Source organism: Neopelma chrysocephalum, unplaced genomic scaffold, assembly GCF_003984885.1.
Source record: "Neopelma chrysocephalum unplaced genomic scaffold, ASM398488v2 Primary Assembly neopelma1_96936, whole genome shotgun sequence".
Taxonomy (NCBI): Eukaryota; Metazoa; Chordata; class Aves; order Passeriformes; family Pipridae; genus Neopelma; species Neopelma chrysocephalum.
In genome coordinates, this window is record NW_020925579.1 from 2,115,432 (window position 1) to 2,130,278 (window position 14,847).

General features: G+C 37.2%; 1 protein-coding gene across 7 annotated transcripts in view; it reads left to right on the forward strand.

Annotated features, from left to right (window-relative positions):
- NTRK2 (neurotrophic receptor tyrosine kinase 2) overlaps positions 1-14,847 on the forward strand; it is a 207,372-nt gene that overhangs the window by 91,705 nt on the left and 100,820 nt on the right. For 4 of the 7 annotated variants that reach the window (XM_027670770.1, XM_027670771.1, XM_027670772.1 and 1 more), the window contains one exon: positions 45-5,697. The exons of the other annotated variants lie outside the window; for them this stretch is intronic. In XM_027670770.1, the coding sequence (XP_027526571.1) occupies positions 45-82 (38 nt within the window). In that variant the 3' untranslated portion in view covers positions 83-5,697. Of the gene's footprint in view, positions 1-44; positions 5,698-14,847 lie in introns of those variants that run through there. 7 annotated transcript variants of the gene reach the window in all.

Genomic DNA, 14,847 nt, shown 5'->3' on the forward strand with positions numbered 1-14,847 from the left:
TTTTTTTAAGCATGATTTCTCACATTTTATTTTGTTTCTTTTAGGTTTTGTTTTATTTCATAAGATCCCACTGGATGGGTAGATGAAATAAGGAAAAGATGAGAGAGGGGCTGTTGAGCTTGTGGAATCTGTATGCTGCACAGTAGGGAGTGGACAGTGTTCTTGCCCAGTGAAGTGTCACCTCCCTTGGATTGATTCTCTTTTAGTCATTGGTTCTGTTTGGAGAACTGTAGAAGTACATTCAAATCAGTAGCTGTTTTTGCAAGAGCGGGGCAAAGCCAAGCCCTGAGGCAGCTAAAAAACTCAAGAAAGTCCAGAAATAAGCTACCACACTCTATCCTATTGCCTTGTCCTCACTGTATCTTTCAAAATGACATTGAGATGAAATGACATTATATTGTTTCCTCTGTCAACTATTTTTTTCTGTTTGAACTTAACTGGAAAGATGTTGATTTTATAAATAATATTTATCAAAGGTGAACTGCAAAGCTGCTTTTATTTTATTGCATTAATGCCTCTGCAAAACTTCTGCATTACTTCAGTGTGTGTGTAACCTCACTGATTTCAGTGGGAATGCTCACATTCTTTAAAGTTAAGTTCTTGTATATTTGCAGGATACGGTCTTAAATCATGAAGCAGTAAATTGCAGAGCTGGCCCTGCAAGTCCTTTTATGAATGTAGTTCCACTGACTTTACCAGGAAGATGGAGAGTCTAAAATGTATACAGAAAGGTGGCAGTACTGTTTGTTAGTGTGTTTGGGTATTGAAGCAGCACCACCACTTAGACATTCACTTAGGTCATGCTTATTCAAGATAGTCCATAAGTTTAGATAAACATACAAATTTGTAGTAGGACAGAATGCTGATTCTGAGCCAAGAACAAGAATAACACAATATGTGGCTGTTCCTTCAGACTGTAGACTTAAAGGCTTGTTTAACTGTTCATATTTAACTGTGAAGTATGCTTCAGAATATGCTTCAGTATACTTCAGAGAAGAGTTTACTCTAACATGTGAAGCTAAGTGAAGGCACGAGGATATTGCTAGAACAACTGTGGCATTTAGATGGAGTGCTAGAAATTAATTTTCATTCTATTTACCTATCAAATCCCGAGTTTCTACTTTGATCTTTTCAGTTTAAGGAATTCTAAGAAATATGAAGTTTCTGGTTTGTTGTTTTTTGTTTTGTTTTGTTTTTTTTTTTTAACTGAGAGCTACAAAGACTAGCAGCAAAAAACTGAGATAGGTGCTTATGTTTCTGTCCATTTTGATTACATTTTTGAGATACGGTTTGATTTTAATTCCTTACAATTATGTGTAGTAAAAAAGCAGAGTTTTTGTCTCCAGTATTTGCTTTTCATTGTTACTGCTTTTTAATTGCAGCCATTTTCAGTCTTCCATTGTAACACCATTGTCTTTTCTTTTGCTGCAGTCTTTACAGCCATACACCATGCCTCTCTTTTTGCAATACTATCTTGACTCCTTTGTTCTATATCTATAAACTTACTTGCTTTTTGCCTTTTAAGACTCTTAGTCCTTCAACTTTTTTCTTGTGTTCTCTTGAGTCTCTTGCATCCGAGTTCTTTGTTCCTGCTGTGCTCAAGTTTTGGAAATATCCTTTTTAGTCAAGAAATGTGTCTACATTTGCATTCTTCTAGGCCTATGTAGTGAGAAATTTCCTCTCTCTTGCCGCTGGTTAGGGATGGGGAACTGCAGTTGCTAAAAATCTGTCCCAAAGATGTGTACTTCTCCCCACACTAAAGAAGAGGACAGAACTGGAAGTTTACTGATGACCTAGGAATCATGTTGTCTTTGTCGCCTTGCACATACTGTGGTGATTTGGGGAGGGATGGCAACAATTAAGGATATCCATCATAGTTCTGTTTGAAGTTAGATGACAACAAGTGTTCTGCTGTTCCTCAAAAACAATATTAGGAATGTATGCCTTTTTTTCTCCCTAAGTCTATGTAGACATGGTCTTATTTTCTAGAGATCATAACTTTCTCTTCTGCTTACTGATTCACTTTTAACTTCCTTTTAATTATTTTCTTCTCAGACTTCTTGCTTAACCATGCATCTCTCTTCCTGTTGAAATAATATCTGATGTCATTGAGCTGATTCTAAATCAGTGGACAATCGTTTAGCAGCAATATCTGAACTAAAGTCAGTGGACTTACATCAAACATATGTTGGATCATGAGCAGTGCTTGACCAGTATCTGAAATTCCAGTTTGAGGTTTTGTTGGTACAAAGTCAGCATATCTCAGCTATGTGCTCACAATTTATTTCCAAATAAACGAGGTGAGAATCTGAACCCTTTTCTTTTGGCAGGGAAAAAGCAAGCTCAAAGACCTGGAATTTGGCAGTTGATTTTTGAAATATTTAACTTTAAGAGGTAGTTCTTTCAGATTCGTAATATTTATATGCATAAATATGCACAGTTATTGATTGGGGATTTTATGTAATTTTTTGTAATTTATTTTGTAGCACTTTGCAGTTCATCTTTATCATACAGGGGTAGGTTTGACCTTCAAATGTTTCAGTATGTACTGACACAGTATTTTGGATTTTATGTAATTATGGAGGTAACTTTAATAAACAACAACTGATTTATGCACCACTGAAATATATATATTTTTATATCTATATTGTAGAATATCCTTCTTACATATTTTGTACTACATTATGTTAGCCACACGATGCACTGTTACTTGATTCACAGAACCTTATGGATTGCAGCACCTGATTTGTTACTAATAATGTCTTAATACAGAAGTTTAATGCTTGATGGAAAGACTACGCGTTCCTAAAATGGTTCCTTCTCAGTATGTGGACAGAGCCTCTTAAAACTAAGGGAGCTAAACATTTAATGTGGAAATTACGGTACCGACTAGCTCCTGTCTTTCAGCTTGATTGTAAGTGACATTGCTTGTAACTGTAGAGACTATGATCTGCCCAAATGGTGTTGGTTTACAAAGGGCTCAGTTAATTATAAATTCTTGACCTCCTTAAAATAAAGTGAGATTGAAACTAAGAATCATGCAGGAACCATTAACATGGTAAAAGTTGCTGAACAGCCAGGATTTGACATTAAAAAGCTTTTATATTGTTTCACTGAGCAATAAAAGAGGCTATGAAATGTCTAAAGGCAGAGTTGCTATTTTTTTTCCCTGTGCCAGACATGAAACTAAAATAAAAACATATTTCTAATGTTCTGCTAGAAGGGGTTTATTTGTACTAGAATTTGTTTTAAATAGACATTTAATACACTCAGAGACATACTTAGATAAGCTGTTGAGTAATTTGATGGATAGATTAGTTTGGGGACTGGAGAGGAAGCACTGCTGGGGGTGTTCTGGTTTGAGGCAAGTCATATCATCCATTCTGTTAAGTAAACCTCTTTTTGTTGAATTTGGTCAAAGTTTGACCAGTGGCCAGGTCTATAATGCAAACAAGTGGATTGTTTCCCAGGCAGAGCCCAGTGTTGTGCTTACTGCAGCTGCCTCCCATGAAAGGCAAGGTAAGGGCACTCACAAAGGCTGCTCCAGCAGAAAGGTGTTTGGGGATCATGTCTTTCTTTTATGAGAGTCATGGGAGCTCACAGCCAGGTCAGACAGAGGCTTCTACGAGACATTTTCATGGCCATATGTCTCTGAGTATCCTAATCTGTGAAAGACAGTCTTCAGCCTTTCCGCTTCCTTTGTCTACCAGCTGGATCTCTCCCAGGCAGCAGTGAAGAAAAACATGCATTTCAGTGGGAGCAAGATCAAGATCCTAGGGAACAGCAGACAATGCCAAGAAAACCTGTGGACAGCTAGCTGAAAACAATTTTACTTCAAATAGTTCTTGCAGGAATTACTCTTTCTTCTTTGACTATCAGCAGAAGCACTAAAAATCTATTTTTTCCTAAGAAAGCCAATTTCTGAGCATGGTTTCTCAAAAATTAAAGAACATACGGAATTTTGCCATGTAGGAATGACCGATACGCTTCCAACTGGCTCCTTACTCAACAGCCTTCATGCAGAGGTCCAGTTTGTCAATCTCTTTACCCCACCATTCATGATAAGTTGACAATTAATCATCACCATGAAGACCATCACTTTGTTTGCATCTGTTTAAATGTTTAAAAACTTGCAAATGGTTTGTAAAGTTGGAAGCTATTATCAGATAGATAAAAAAATGTATCCTTTCTGACCTCTTTTTAATTCAGCTGTCCTTTTCCAGTTGTATATTTAACATTTGAAATAATTGCAAAGTTTTCAGTGGATTGGGTGACTAAGTATTTTGCTTATGTATATTTCAAAAAAAAAAACCCCAAAAGCTTACCTGAAGGTTTTTAGTATTTTCTGCGTCTTCGTAATTCTCTCTGGCTTCTTCTCTTCCTTCCAATTTTCAGTCATTCTGTTTTCTGCTCTTAAGAGTACTCAATATTCTCCTCTGTGAGCTGTGGTAAGCTCTGTCCTCCATAGGGCACAAATGTGCAGGGTCTTGGAATATCCTTTTGAAGGGCTTTGTCATCATTATGTGATGTGGTAAAGTACTCCAAATTAAATGTAGATCCATGTTGTTCCAGATTTTGTCATCTAATCTCCAGAGCAAGAGTTTGTGGACGGTTGGAAGTGTTGAGAAATATGAATACAGCATTATAGGGAGGACAGAGAATGCTGATGCTGTGTATTTCACATGTGTTACAGTCTGTGTCATTGTCCCACTTCCATAGGAATGTATATCCCCAAACTTTTGAAGCTGACTTCCATTTGTTCTGTTCTTCTTTTGTTCATACAAAGTAAATCTGCTCTGAAAATAGAAAAGGATGCATTGATTGGAAATAAATATAGCTGTTTAGTTCCACAAGCATGTATGAGTGAACTTGCAGAACATGTTATTGTGTTTTAATCAACCTCAGGTTAACTGTTTCCCTTATTTTCATCATAAAAGATAGATTGAAAGAGCCCACATTAGAACATGTATTGTTTTCATATAGAGATGCTTTATCCTTCTAATTTCAATAGCAACCTCCATGATTAGCTATGTTTTTGCAGCTGCATGGAGTGTGGTGGATAAGCATATGTGCCCTGGCCTGGAGCAGAGTTGCAGCCAGTGTAGAGGCAAACTGCTTTCATTTTGAAGAGGGCAATTAATTCCCTGTAATCTCTAGAGGCAGCAACTCACAGCAGTGTTACTAAGCAGATTATGTCTTAATACAGGAGGAAACTTGTCTCGTTGCATACACATTTTCACTGTAACTTTTTCCTCAGCTGGAATGACAAGAACAATCATATAAGATTTCAGGGAACCATCCGATATTCAAATATGTAGAGGGTAAAGTCATGGCTGTCTTATGATGGCTCTGATTTTTCCTTCATGTAAGCAGAGTAGGGCTCATCGTCAGGCATGTTGACCAAACAGGAAAAAAATCTTGATTTTTTTCCTGAGACCTTTTTTTTAACGTAACCATTTAATTGATATTATTGGCTTTAGTAGTGTGAGAGCAGAATTGGGGTGCCACACCACTGCACAAACCCAAGACCAGAGTCTTTGACAAATACATTTTAGATGTCTTCCACTGCCGTTCAGAGCTTTATGTTCCTGGGGTTTTTTATATTTCAGGCTCAGTTTAAAAATAGGAAGAGTCATTCAGTCAATATCAAAGTATAGAAAATAAGCATTCTTTTCTGAATTATTTTTTTCATACATGGAAAAAAGTAATATTCTAAATGATAGCATGAAATTGCCTTTTACCATAGCATCATCACATCATGGATGACAAGCACTGCGACAAGAGACAATGGGTAGAAACTGAGGCATAGGAAGTTCTACCTGAATAAGAGGAAAAACTTCTTTACTGTGCAGGTGACCAAGCACTGGAACAGATTGCCCAGAGAGGTTGTGGAGTCTCCCTCACTGGAGATATTCAAGAACCGTCTGGACGCAATCTTGTGCCATGTGCTCTGGGATGACCCTGCTTGAGCAGAGAGGTTGGACCACATGACCCACTGTGGTCCCTTCCAACCTGACCCATTCTGTGATTCTGTGATTAAAGAGTTCATAGCTGTGATCCATCAGCTAACTGTGAGCCTTTTCTCCCTCTCTTCTCTCTAATTCTTCCTGTTGAAACCATTTCATATTCTTGTAAATAACAGACAATCATTGGTTTTATTCACAAATGCTACCACAACAGTTTGGAAAAATCTATATTTATAAAAAATGGACTTGATGAACTTACTTTTAACAGGCCAATAAAGTTTTATAACTCCATATCATTGTTTTTCACTGCTTGTAAATTGATCACATCTTGTATTTCATTAGTAATGGCACAGTGCATTAGAAAATATATAAATCTTTGAGTTCCTCACCTATTATCTGTTGTTATAGATGTGCTATTGTTTTTGTTTTCTGATAAACAGTGAGATTCCACTCCTTGATTGTATTTTTATAGGATCTGTAATGGTTACCCTATTTATAAAGCACCCCTCAAAGCCTCTTTGCAGTAGTTCTGTATCTATTTAATTTAAATGTATGTGCATTTAATATGTACCTTCAATCACATGTATGGGTATTCAGACCAAATGACTACATATTCAGCTGTTGGCCATAAGACAGCAACTTTTACACGTCAAGCTATGCTTCCTCTACTGACTGCTTAACATAGAAAAAGTTGATTGGTTAAATACTCAAGTAAGCTGTGCTTATTTTCTGAACTATTTTGAGAAAACATCACTGCTCTGATTTCAAGGGTATGTTTTGCTTTGTGACTTTGTTTGTTGGCCCACACCATCTGGATTTCTTGACAGATCTAATGAAATGGAATACACAAATGAAATGGAATACACAAATGAAACGATTATGTCACAGTTTATGTCCAACTTTTTCTCTTTTTTTGCTTTTTACTAGGGCATGTCATATTTTCCCATTAACTTGATTGCTGTATTTGAACTGCAGCAGATTATATGTTAATTTTCTTGCTTCTGAAATGTTTTGCCACATTTTTCTCTTTTGGGAGGTCAGCAGATCTCTAAGTATTGTACCAAGTCTCCTTTGTGTACCTGTAGGAAATTCAAAATATTTCACCTCTTTGAACAGTTGTGGTGTTATGCAGTGTATTTTACACATATGCTTTTTATCATCATCCATGTAAAATATGCTTTTGGAACTAATTTGATATATCCTCAGTATCTAGAAGAAATAATCTCAAAATAAAGGTCAGTTCTTTTTCTAAGAGGAGCTTTCAATAAGACTTGCAGGTAAATTGTGCTGTTGATTAAGCTGGTAGACACAATTATTTTAAAGAAAGTATTCAACAGTATAAAATGTTAGATTCTTGAAAATGACAGAAGAAGATGCTGAGATGTGTTTGATATTTTTCTGAGTGGTAGCAAGCTTGCCATTGAAATACTCTTAATATAGGGTTTGCAGACTCAGTAGAGCAAGGTGTTATTATCTAGGGAGAACAATCAAAAAATGAAGCTGAGTAAAGGCAAAAGTGAAAATAGCCATTTACCCTGCCCAGGAACTTAGACAGCCAACACCATAAGAAATAAAAATGTCCTAATATTCTTGATAATCCAAATTAGTGTAAAAATGCAAACAAGGGTTTATTTTTTAATGGACATTAATTGTAACTTAACAGTATTGTTGTAGAAGTCTATATTTTGTTCTTTTAAATGAGAAAAAAGATACAAATAGCATGTATTGGATATTTGTAATTTCTGTCTAATTTCATCATTAAAATACTTAAAGAATAGAAAGTTAATTTCATAGATTAGTTTATAATTCTGTTACTATTTTAAAGGTAAAATGAATTTAAAGATCACCTTTCAGGTTGAGTAATTGATGTTTCTTCCTCTATTATGTTAATAATCACACTCTAAATGAAAAATGCAGAGCACATAAGAAGCAGTTCTTTGTATATTGCAGTTCCATGAGAATGATTGCAAAAAGTCACAAAATACTGTGTTTTAATTTATAGATAATACAATTGAAAGACCTTTTGGCAGTGTGTTTTACCTGTTAAAACTGAATACACTGTGCAGTTTTCTAAAACAAGTGTCAGTGAAGAGAATAGAAAGGTGGGTTTGAAAGACAGATGAAAATTAATTTGGATTGGAGTTCTTGCTCTGGTAATTGAAGAACTAATTTTAAAACCACTTTGTTGTTGTATTTATGCAATTTGCTTTTCTACTGTAGTTTTCAAATTCATAGTTTATTCCCACTATGCCATTTTATGATGCCATGATTTCCGCAGTTTTCGCTGTAGCAAACTTCAGATCTAGTTCCCTAATACATTGCGTTTGTAATCAGTAAAATCCCAAATAGTGTCTCAGATAAGTTAAAATCTCAATGTGACAGTGTCTTTCATACATGCATTTATTCTTGCCACATAAAAGTGCTGTGCTATTTACACATTCAAAAGGAGCAAAGTATTCAACTGGCTGTTCTAGCCATGACACGTTCCCAGGACAGCTGATATGCAGAAGGAAAATATGGAAGTTTTTGTTGGGAACCACATATCAATGACACCACGGATCACATTTCCTCAATAACTCCTTATAGCTGGAATTAGGGATTAGAGTCAGAAACCAGAAAGTGGTGAAACTCCAGATGGGCAATTGGGTGTGCAGTTTCTTCATGACTGGCATGATCCACTGAAGAGTCACCATATTTTCCCCTGGAACAATTTTAGCAAAATTACAGTGTCTAGAGCACTGAAGTCGATGATTCCTCAGGAAGGGATGCGTCATCCCTGCCTCAGAGAATAAGATCCAAGAAAACAATTGGTTCTATATAAACCTTTGTCTGAGGGCTGGGTAACGTTTCTTTCATTTTGTTTCTCAGCCCGTGCTGAGTGTTTGTAATGTCTTTACACTAGCAGACATCCCAGCATAGACCCTGCTGCCTAAACCAGAATTATGCTTTCTTTTTCTAAAGATGCATGCCATACAATCAATTTTAATGCTTGCTTATGAGACCTAGCATGATGCTGAGGTCATAGCTTATAAGTTAGCTTACGCTTTTCATCCCCAGGTAGTCCCAGGGTGAAGGTCAATACAGCTAGCCATGTCAGTGCACTTTCTACTATACAATTAATGCATAGTCTTAAGAAGTTTAAGACACTTCATGTCTTAAAAATCCAGGGGAAAATCGAAAGTCTGTATCTACCTGTACAGAATAACTATCAAAATTAGAACAACATGTGAGATCTTAATAAGTCTATACTTTGTAGACAAAAACATTTACATAATACTTCCATTTGTGTTCAGATTCAAAACTGTGTATGTTGCCTTAAATATGAGATAAAAGTCAAGGGCGAAAGAATATCAGTGTTGTCTTTCTCATGGTAAGCCTCGCACATTGACTTTTCCATTAATGTCAGGTGATAAGATGACTTAGTAAGTCAGTTTGTCTCAGTTTTATAAGCCAAAAGTAATTTTTTGGCAGTCTGAGGTACTACCTTTATGTTGGAATGTAACTGTCTGCGTGGTGAAGTCTGTCTTCTGGGTAGCAAGTAGCCCATTGACAAATATCTCAGTCCCTGAAGGGTCTTGTGAAGGTTTCTGCCACACAACTCTCTGTTATTACTAGTTGCTTAGCTCTATAATTTTTAAATACATGCAGTGTTCTTTAAATACTACCCAAATCACCAACTCTGCATTTGTTTGCTTAGGAGACTATGAATCAAAATCATGGAAAGTTCATTCCGATTTGCCTCATCATTTCCTTTATCCAGGCATCTGTGGTACAATTTTTGAGGCAGAACATGCTGAGACCAGCTTTCTACTTGTTGTGTGATACAACAGGTTACCTTTTCCCATATGTAGGTTTTGTTTTTCCCTTGGGAGTTGGCATAGTCTCTTTCTAAGTAAAGAATCACACTTCATCATACTTCATCATTGTCTCAAAAAAAAAAGGCACAAAGGGCCCTATGCCTCTTCAAGAGGAAGGCAAAGATTTATCATAACTGCTTTTTCTTTCTAAAGAGGATGCCAGCTTTCCACTGCCTGCTGCTACTTAACACTTCGTTGGAATCCAAATGTATATATAATCTGTTGCTGTTGAACTCAACTACCCTGGGACACAGGTGAAGTTCTTACCTGCCATTAGGAGGTTATGGTGTGGCCTCTGGAGTCAGTTGTTTCCAGGCAAGGCTCCAGCATGTTTTGCTCTTGGGTTCTGGTCTGAACTTTGCCCATGGTGAGTGCAGCTGTAACCACTAGTGATATGTAGATGGCCCACATGATAGCAGTTTGATCAGTGATTGTCAGGGGACAGCTACTTATGCCAGGAAAGGGCAGCCTTTGGCAGATGAAGCAGAGAGGCTGAGGATTGATGGCAGAGAGACTTAGTTACTGTGTGATCAATCAAATCACAAAGAGTTTGATTGTCTCTAGGAGGGGAGTGGGAATTCCTGAAAAACTTTTTTTCCCATTTGGAGACATGCAGGTCTTGCTTTGGGTGCCATAAGTCAGGCTACTGTGAAATTTATTTGTTTAATACAGAATATCATTGTAATTTTAACTCTCAGCATTCATGAGGATTTCCTTCTGCATGTTTCAGGTTGCAAAGGGAATGTGCTGATGCTTGTCTGGTTACAATAGAGCCCTGGCTCTGACTTCAGATAGAGCACAGTACTGTATTCCTCTGTAAAACAGATCGGGGATGTTTATTCATGTGGGATTTTTGTCATCCCTGCATTTATGGATGGGAGAACTAGTGTGTGTTTGTGTGGTCCTACCTGGAGTTGCATCTTTCTCTTACTTGAATTATATTATCTACTTCAGGATTCTAGGGAAATCTGCTAGTGTACCACAATGAATTGTTCTATGTAATGTGTAACTGCTTTCTTTAGCATCCTGAAACATTTTACCATTGCTGCCTACACATTGCAAGTGCACAGCTTGTACAGCCTGATTCTCCCGTGTCTTTCCTTGCATTGCATTTCTGTTTGTGCCATGTAGCTGTAAAATCCTAACAGATCAATCTGTCCAGCAGTGAATGTATCTGCATGGGATGCAAAACCATGAGGAACTCAAAATCAGGAGGGATGGAGAAAAGTATGAGTCAGATCCTTTAACCAATTCACATCAGCTAAGAGACTAACTTAAATACTTCTTGTTTGTAAGTACTACTACTGTTTGGGAATGGTAGATTTTAAAGCTTGAATTTCACTGTCTGTTAACATTTTGAAGGAGTAGACATCCATCTTAGGTCCTGCCAGACATTTAACATAAAAAGGAAATGCTAGCCAGTTGAAGTAATGCAATTTTACCTCCAAAACTGTGAGGTTTTTGTGGTGTTTAATCCATAATAGCCAGATATCACATAAGATCTGTATTTATCTGCAGTTTCATTTTTTCTACAAAATGGCCTTTGAAGACATTATGTATGTGTAAAATAGTGCTATATATTGCAGTTTTAATCATGTGTTACTAACACAGTGAATAATCTCATTTTTTTACTACTAGTTGTGAATTAATTTTTGTGTGAACATACTTTGAAACTTGCTTTAGAACCCAGATCAGTGAGTTTAATTCAGTAGGGCTCACTTATTTTAAGTTCAGGACTCCAGTGTCTCTATGCTGGTATTTGAATCATTAGTACTGTATTGATCTTTATTCTGTAAGGAATGACGGTCCCTAGCCATATATTTTTTTCATTAAGAATTTAAAAAGTGTGAAATTTTTTTTAGTTAATTTTTTAGCAATAATTGCTTGGCAGTTTGAAATTAAATTGGTGCCAGATGGCATTGCTAGTGAGACTAAAGGTCAGTAATCTGTTGTAATCATACTCTTAAAAATGAGGTTTCATTTAAGAAATGACATCTGTAGTGAGATCTTATGTTACTGTTGTTTTCTTATAAAAATTAAAATGGATGAGTATATCAGGACTTATTTTTTGCTTCATTTTTGTAGTCTGGTTAGAAAACGTAGCTGTTTCAGGTTGTCGTATCTTTGTTCCTTTGGTTCTGCTACCACATCATGAAAACATGAAGAAATTTGTCGATAACATAAGAAAAGTTGTTACTGTTTTAACAAACCAAATTCTAATGCCTCTGGAGACTGTACTGGAGAACAGAACCATTCCAAACACCCGGTTGATGAAGAATCTACCTTTTTTTTAAGAGTTTCTGTATCCATTTAAGGTAACATGACGAAGTGGATGGAGCTGCCAGCAAAATCTGAGAACCGCAAGAAAGTGCAGTGTCCCTTCCCTGCAGAGCCAGGTAACCCCCTAGGGATAGCAGGCTCCTCTAGTTACAGGTGTGGTCCGGTCACCGCTGGCAGAAGCTCAGCGAAACTGTTATGTGTTGACTGCTTCCTGCCATCTCCCTTTAGATGTGTCATATCTCTGTGGCGCAGGGTCCAGCCTAGAACCTCCCAAAGGGGGTATGTGCCTAGGCATGCTCCTAGTGCTGGAATAGCACGGATACTGGATGGCTTCAGTATTTTTTTGTGGTGATGAGCTTGATGCATTCCATCCAGCTAGTGCTGATTTGCCAAGCACCCAGGCTTGCTTCCTTGCTCTTTCCTGCCTCTTTTTGGGCCTTAAAGAGGAGAAGGGAAGGGAGATATGGCAGAGGGATGCACTTCTGCTGGCTCCCGGCCCAGCATTAAGCACCCTCTATCAAGCTCGCTTGTCTGCCTTGCATCTCTCCTTCCTCTGCAAGCCCACATGACTGTGTGCCTGGAAAGTGAAAGACCAAAATCTTGCTAATTTTAATAATACCAGCAGCATCATAATGAAAATCTAGCTCTGTGGCTTTTACATGTCTGGTAGCATGCAGCAAATCATACCATCTTTAATCCTCTCCATGGCAAAACTCGCACTGACTTCAGTGAGAGTTTTGTCTGAGCATGACCAGAGTTTGAATTTGAGGTTTTGGTCCTATATTAATTTCTCAGCAAGAAAAGAAATGGATTTTATACATTTTCAGTTAAACATTATGAAGACATAAAACTGTCATTCTCTATAATGGAGTGGTACAAATATGGGCAATTACCTTTTTGTCATTGCCTCTTGGTAGTAATACAGATAAATCACTTTAACCCATTCCTAACATCATTCATATGCAGCCATATATTATAAATGCTACCTTTCAGTGATATAACTGTCACAAGTAAGTGCCACAGCAGCAGGAGACTGTATTTGCCAAAATGGTTGTCATCATTCTTAATAAAAAGACAGCGTTCCTGATTCCACTGTCATTCATAAGGATTTTGAACCATTGTCAATATAATAACTTACTCCTGGTTGATATTAAGTTGAAGGGAATTAGTCTCTTGGTATTGCTATTTCACTTTATCTGCTTGTAGGATTTCATGCTTGCATATTTTGGGTTGACTCTTTCACCCTATTCCTGAATTGCTTTTGTCTACATTTTTGATGAACTATCTGGTTGGAGCTTAGCACATTGTTTTGGATTAAGGAAAAACTAAAAAAGGAAAGGAAAACCTCATATGGCACAGAGAAGTAAGGTGTAGAAATATCTTTGGGTGAATATGGATTCTTTCATTCTAAATTCTGAATTCTTTTTAAATTCACATTCTTTCTAAAGACTGAAAATTAGGAACCTGCAGTTTACTGAAATTATATTATAGATGTGGTGGCACCAGAGAATGAAATATACTTATTATGGTCCTGCACTGAAGTCCATTTCTTGGTTATCTAATATTGCTGTGGTTGAAGTGAGGGTGCGCATTTTTGATGCACGCAGGAAGTGCCTGACTGCCTTTTGCAGTTTGGTCCATTGAGACCTACTTGTGTGTGACCACTGCAGATGCCAATTTTTAATCTAGTCCAGTGCAAGAGGATTGTGGCTGTGCATGGTTTGCTGTTTTGGTTTTGTTTTTTCCTTTCAATGTCTGAAGGCAAGAATATTATTTTTGCAGATCAGAGATGCATTAGTTAGGAAAGTTTATAAGGTCATCTACTTCAATTGGTGCTAATGCTGTACATGTGTTCATTAAATTTCTTATGAAATTACAAACCCCTTTACTTCTGCTTTGTAGCATTTGCTTTTAATGGTGGTTAGGAATAAGGCTATGCTATCAGCTTCCTTCAGCAGTTCCTTTTTGAGAGAATTTGATTTTCATGCACATCTGTTCTGATAAATCTGTTGCTAAGAAACAGCCATGACTGAATTTTTGATAAAAGGGGAAGCTAGACTGAGAATAAATGAATGTCATCCTAAAATACTTGAGTTTAACAAGTACTAATGCTATTTAATCCTAACATAAAATTTACAACATCACAGGAGGCCGCGGTTCTTAGAAAAAGAGGGGATAGATGAGCCAGGTGGTCAAGAGAAAATCAGTTAAGAAGAGAGAGGCAAAACTTTCCATGAAAAAAGAAGTGAGTAAATAAGTAGAGGAGGCCCACCAGAAAAATACTAAGGGAGAATATTCAGAAGTAGTAGAAGCAGTAGAAATAATTTATGAAAATATTATGTGCAGCATCCCAAAAAAAGAGAAACACTGCTTTATGCAGAGCTGTGCGGAATAGAAACAGTGATGCTTTCAGTATTTTAGTGAAACCTCATTGTGGTATCATGACCAGTTTTGTCACCAGTCTCACAATTAACGCATTCGTTTTCAAATCTGAAATCTGCTGAAGCAAAACTACCAGAGTTTAGCTTGTAGCATGACCACTTTTGGGATAGCAAGCTAGCTGATATGTTGCAAATAGCTTCGAGTATGCGGCATTTTTCTGCTTGCCATAGCAGCAATTTCAAGAAAGCTGGTAGGGAAGAGGTGACAGGAGGAATCTCCAGCAGATGAGGCATCATGTGGCAGGGAGGAGGAGGTGTCTGTAAATGGCAGTTGAGGTTTAGCATACAGAAGCAAGTCAGTCA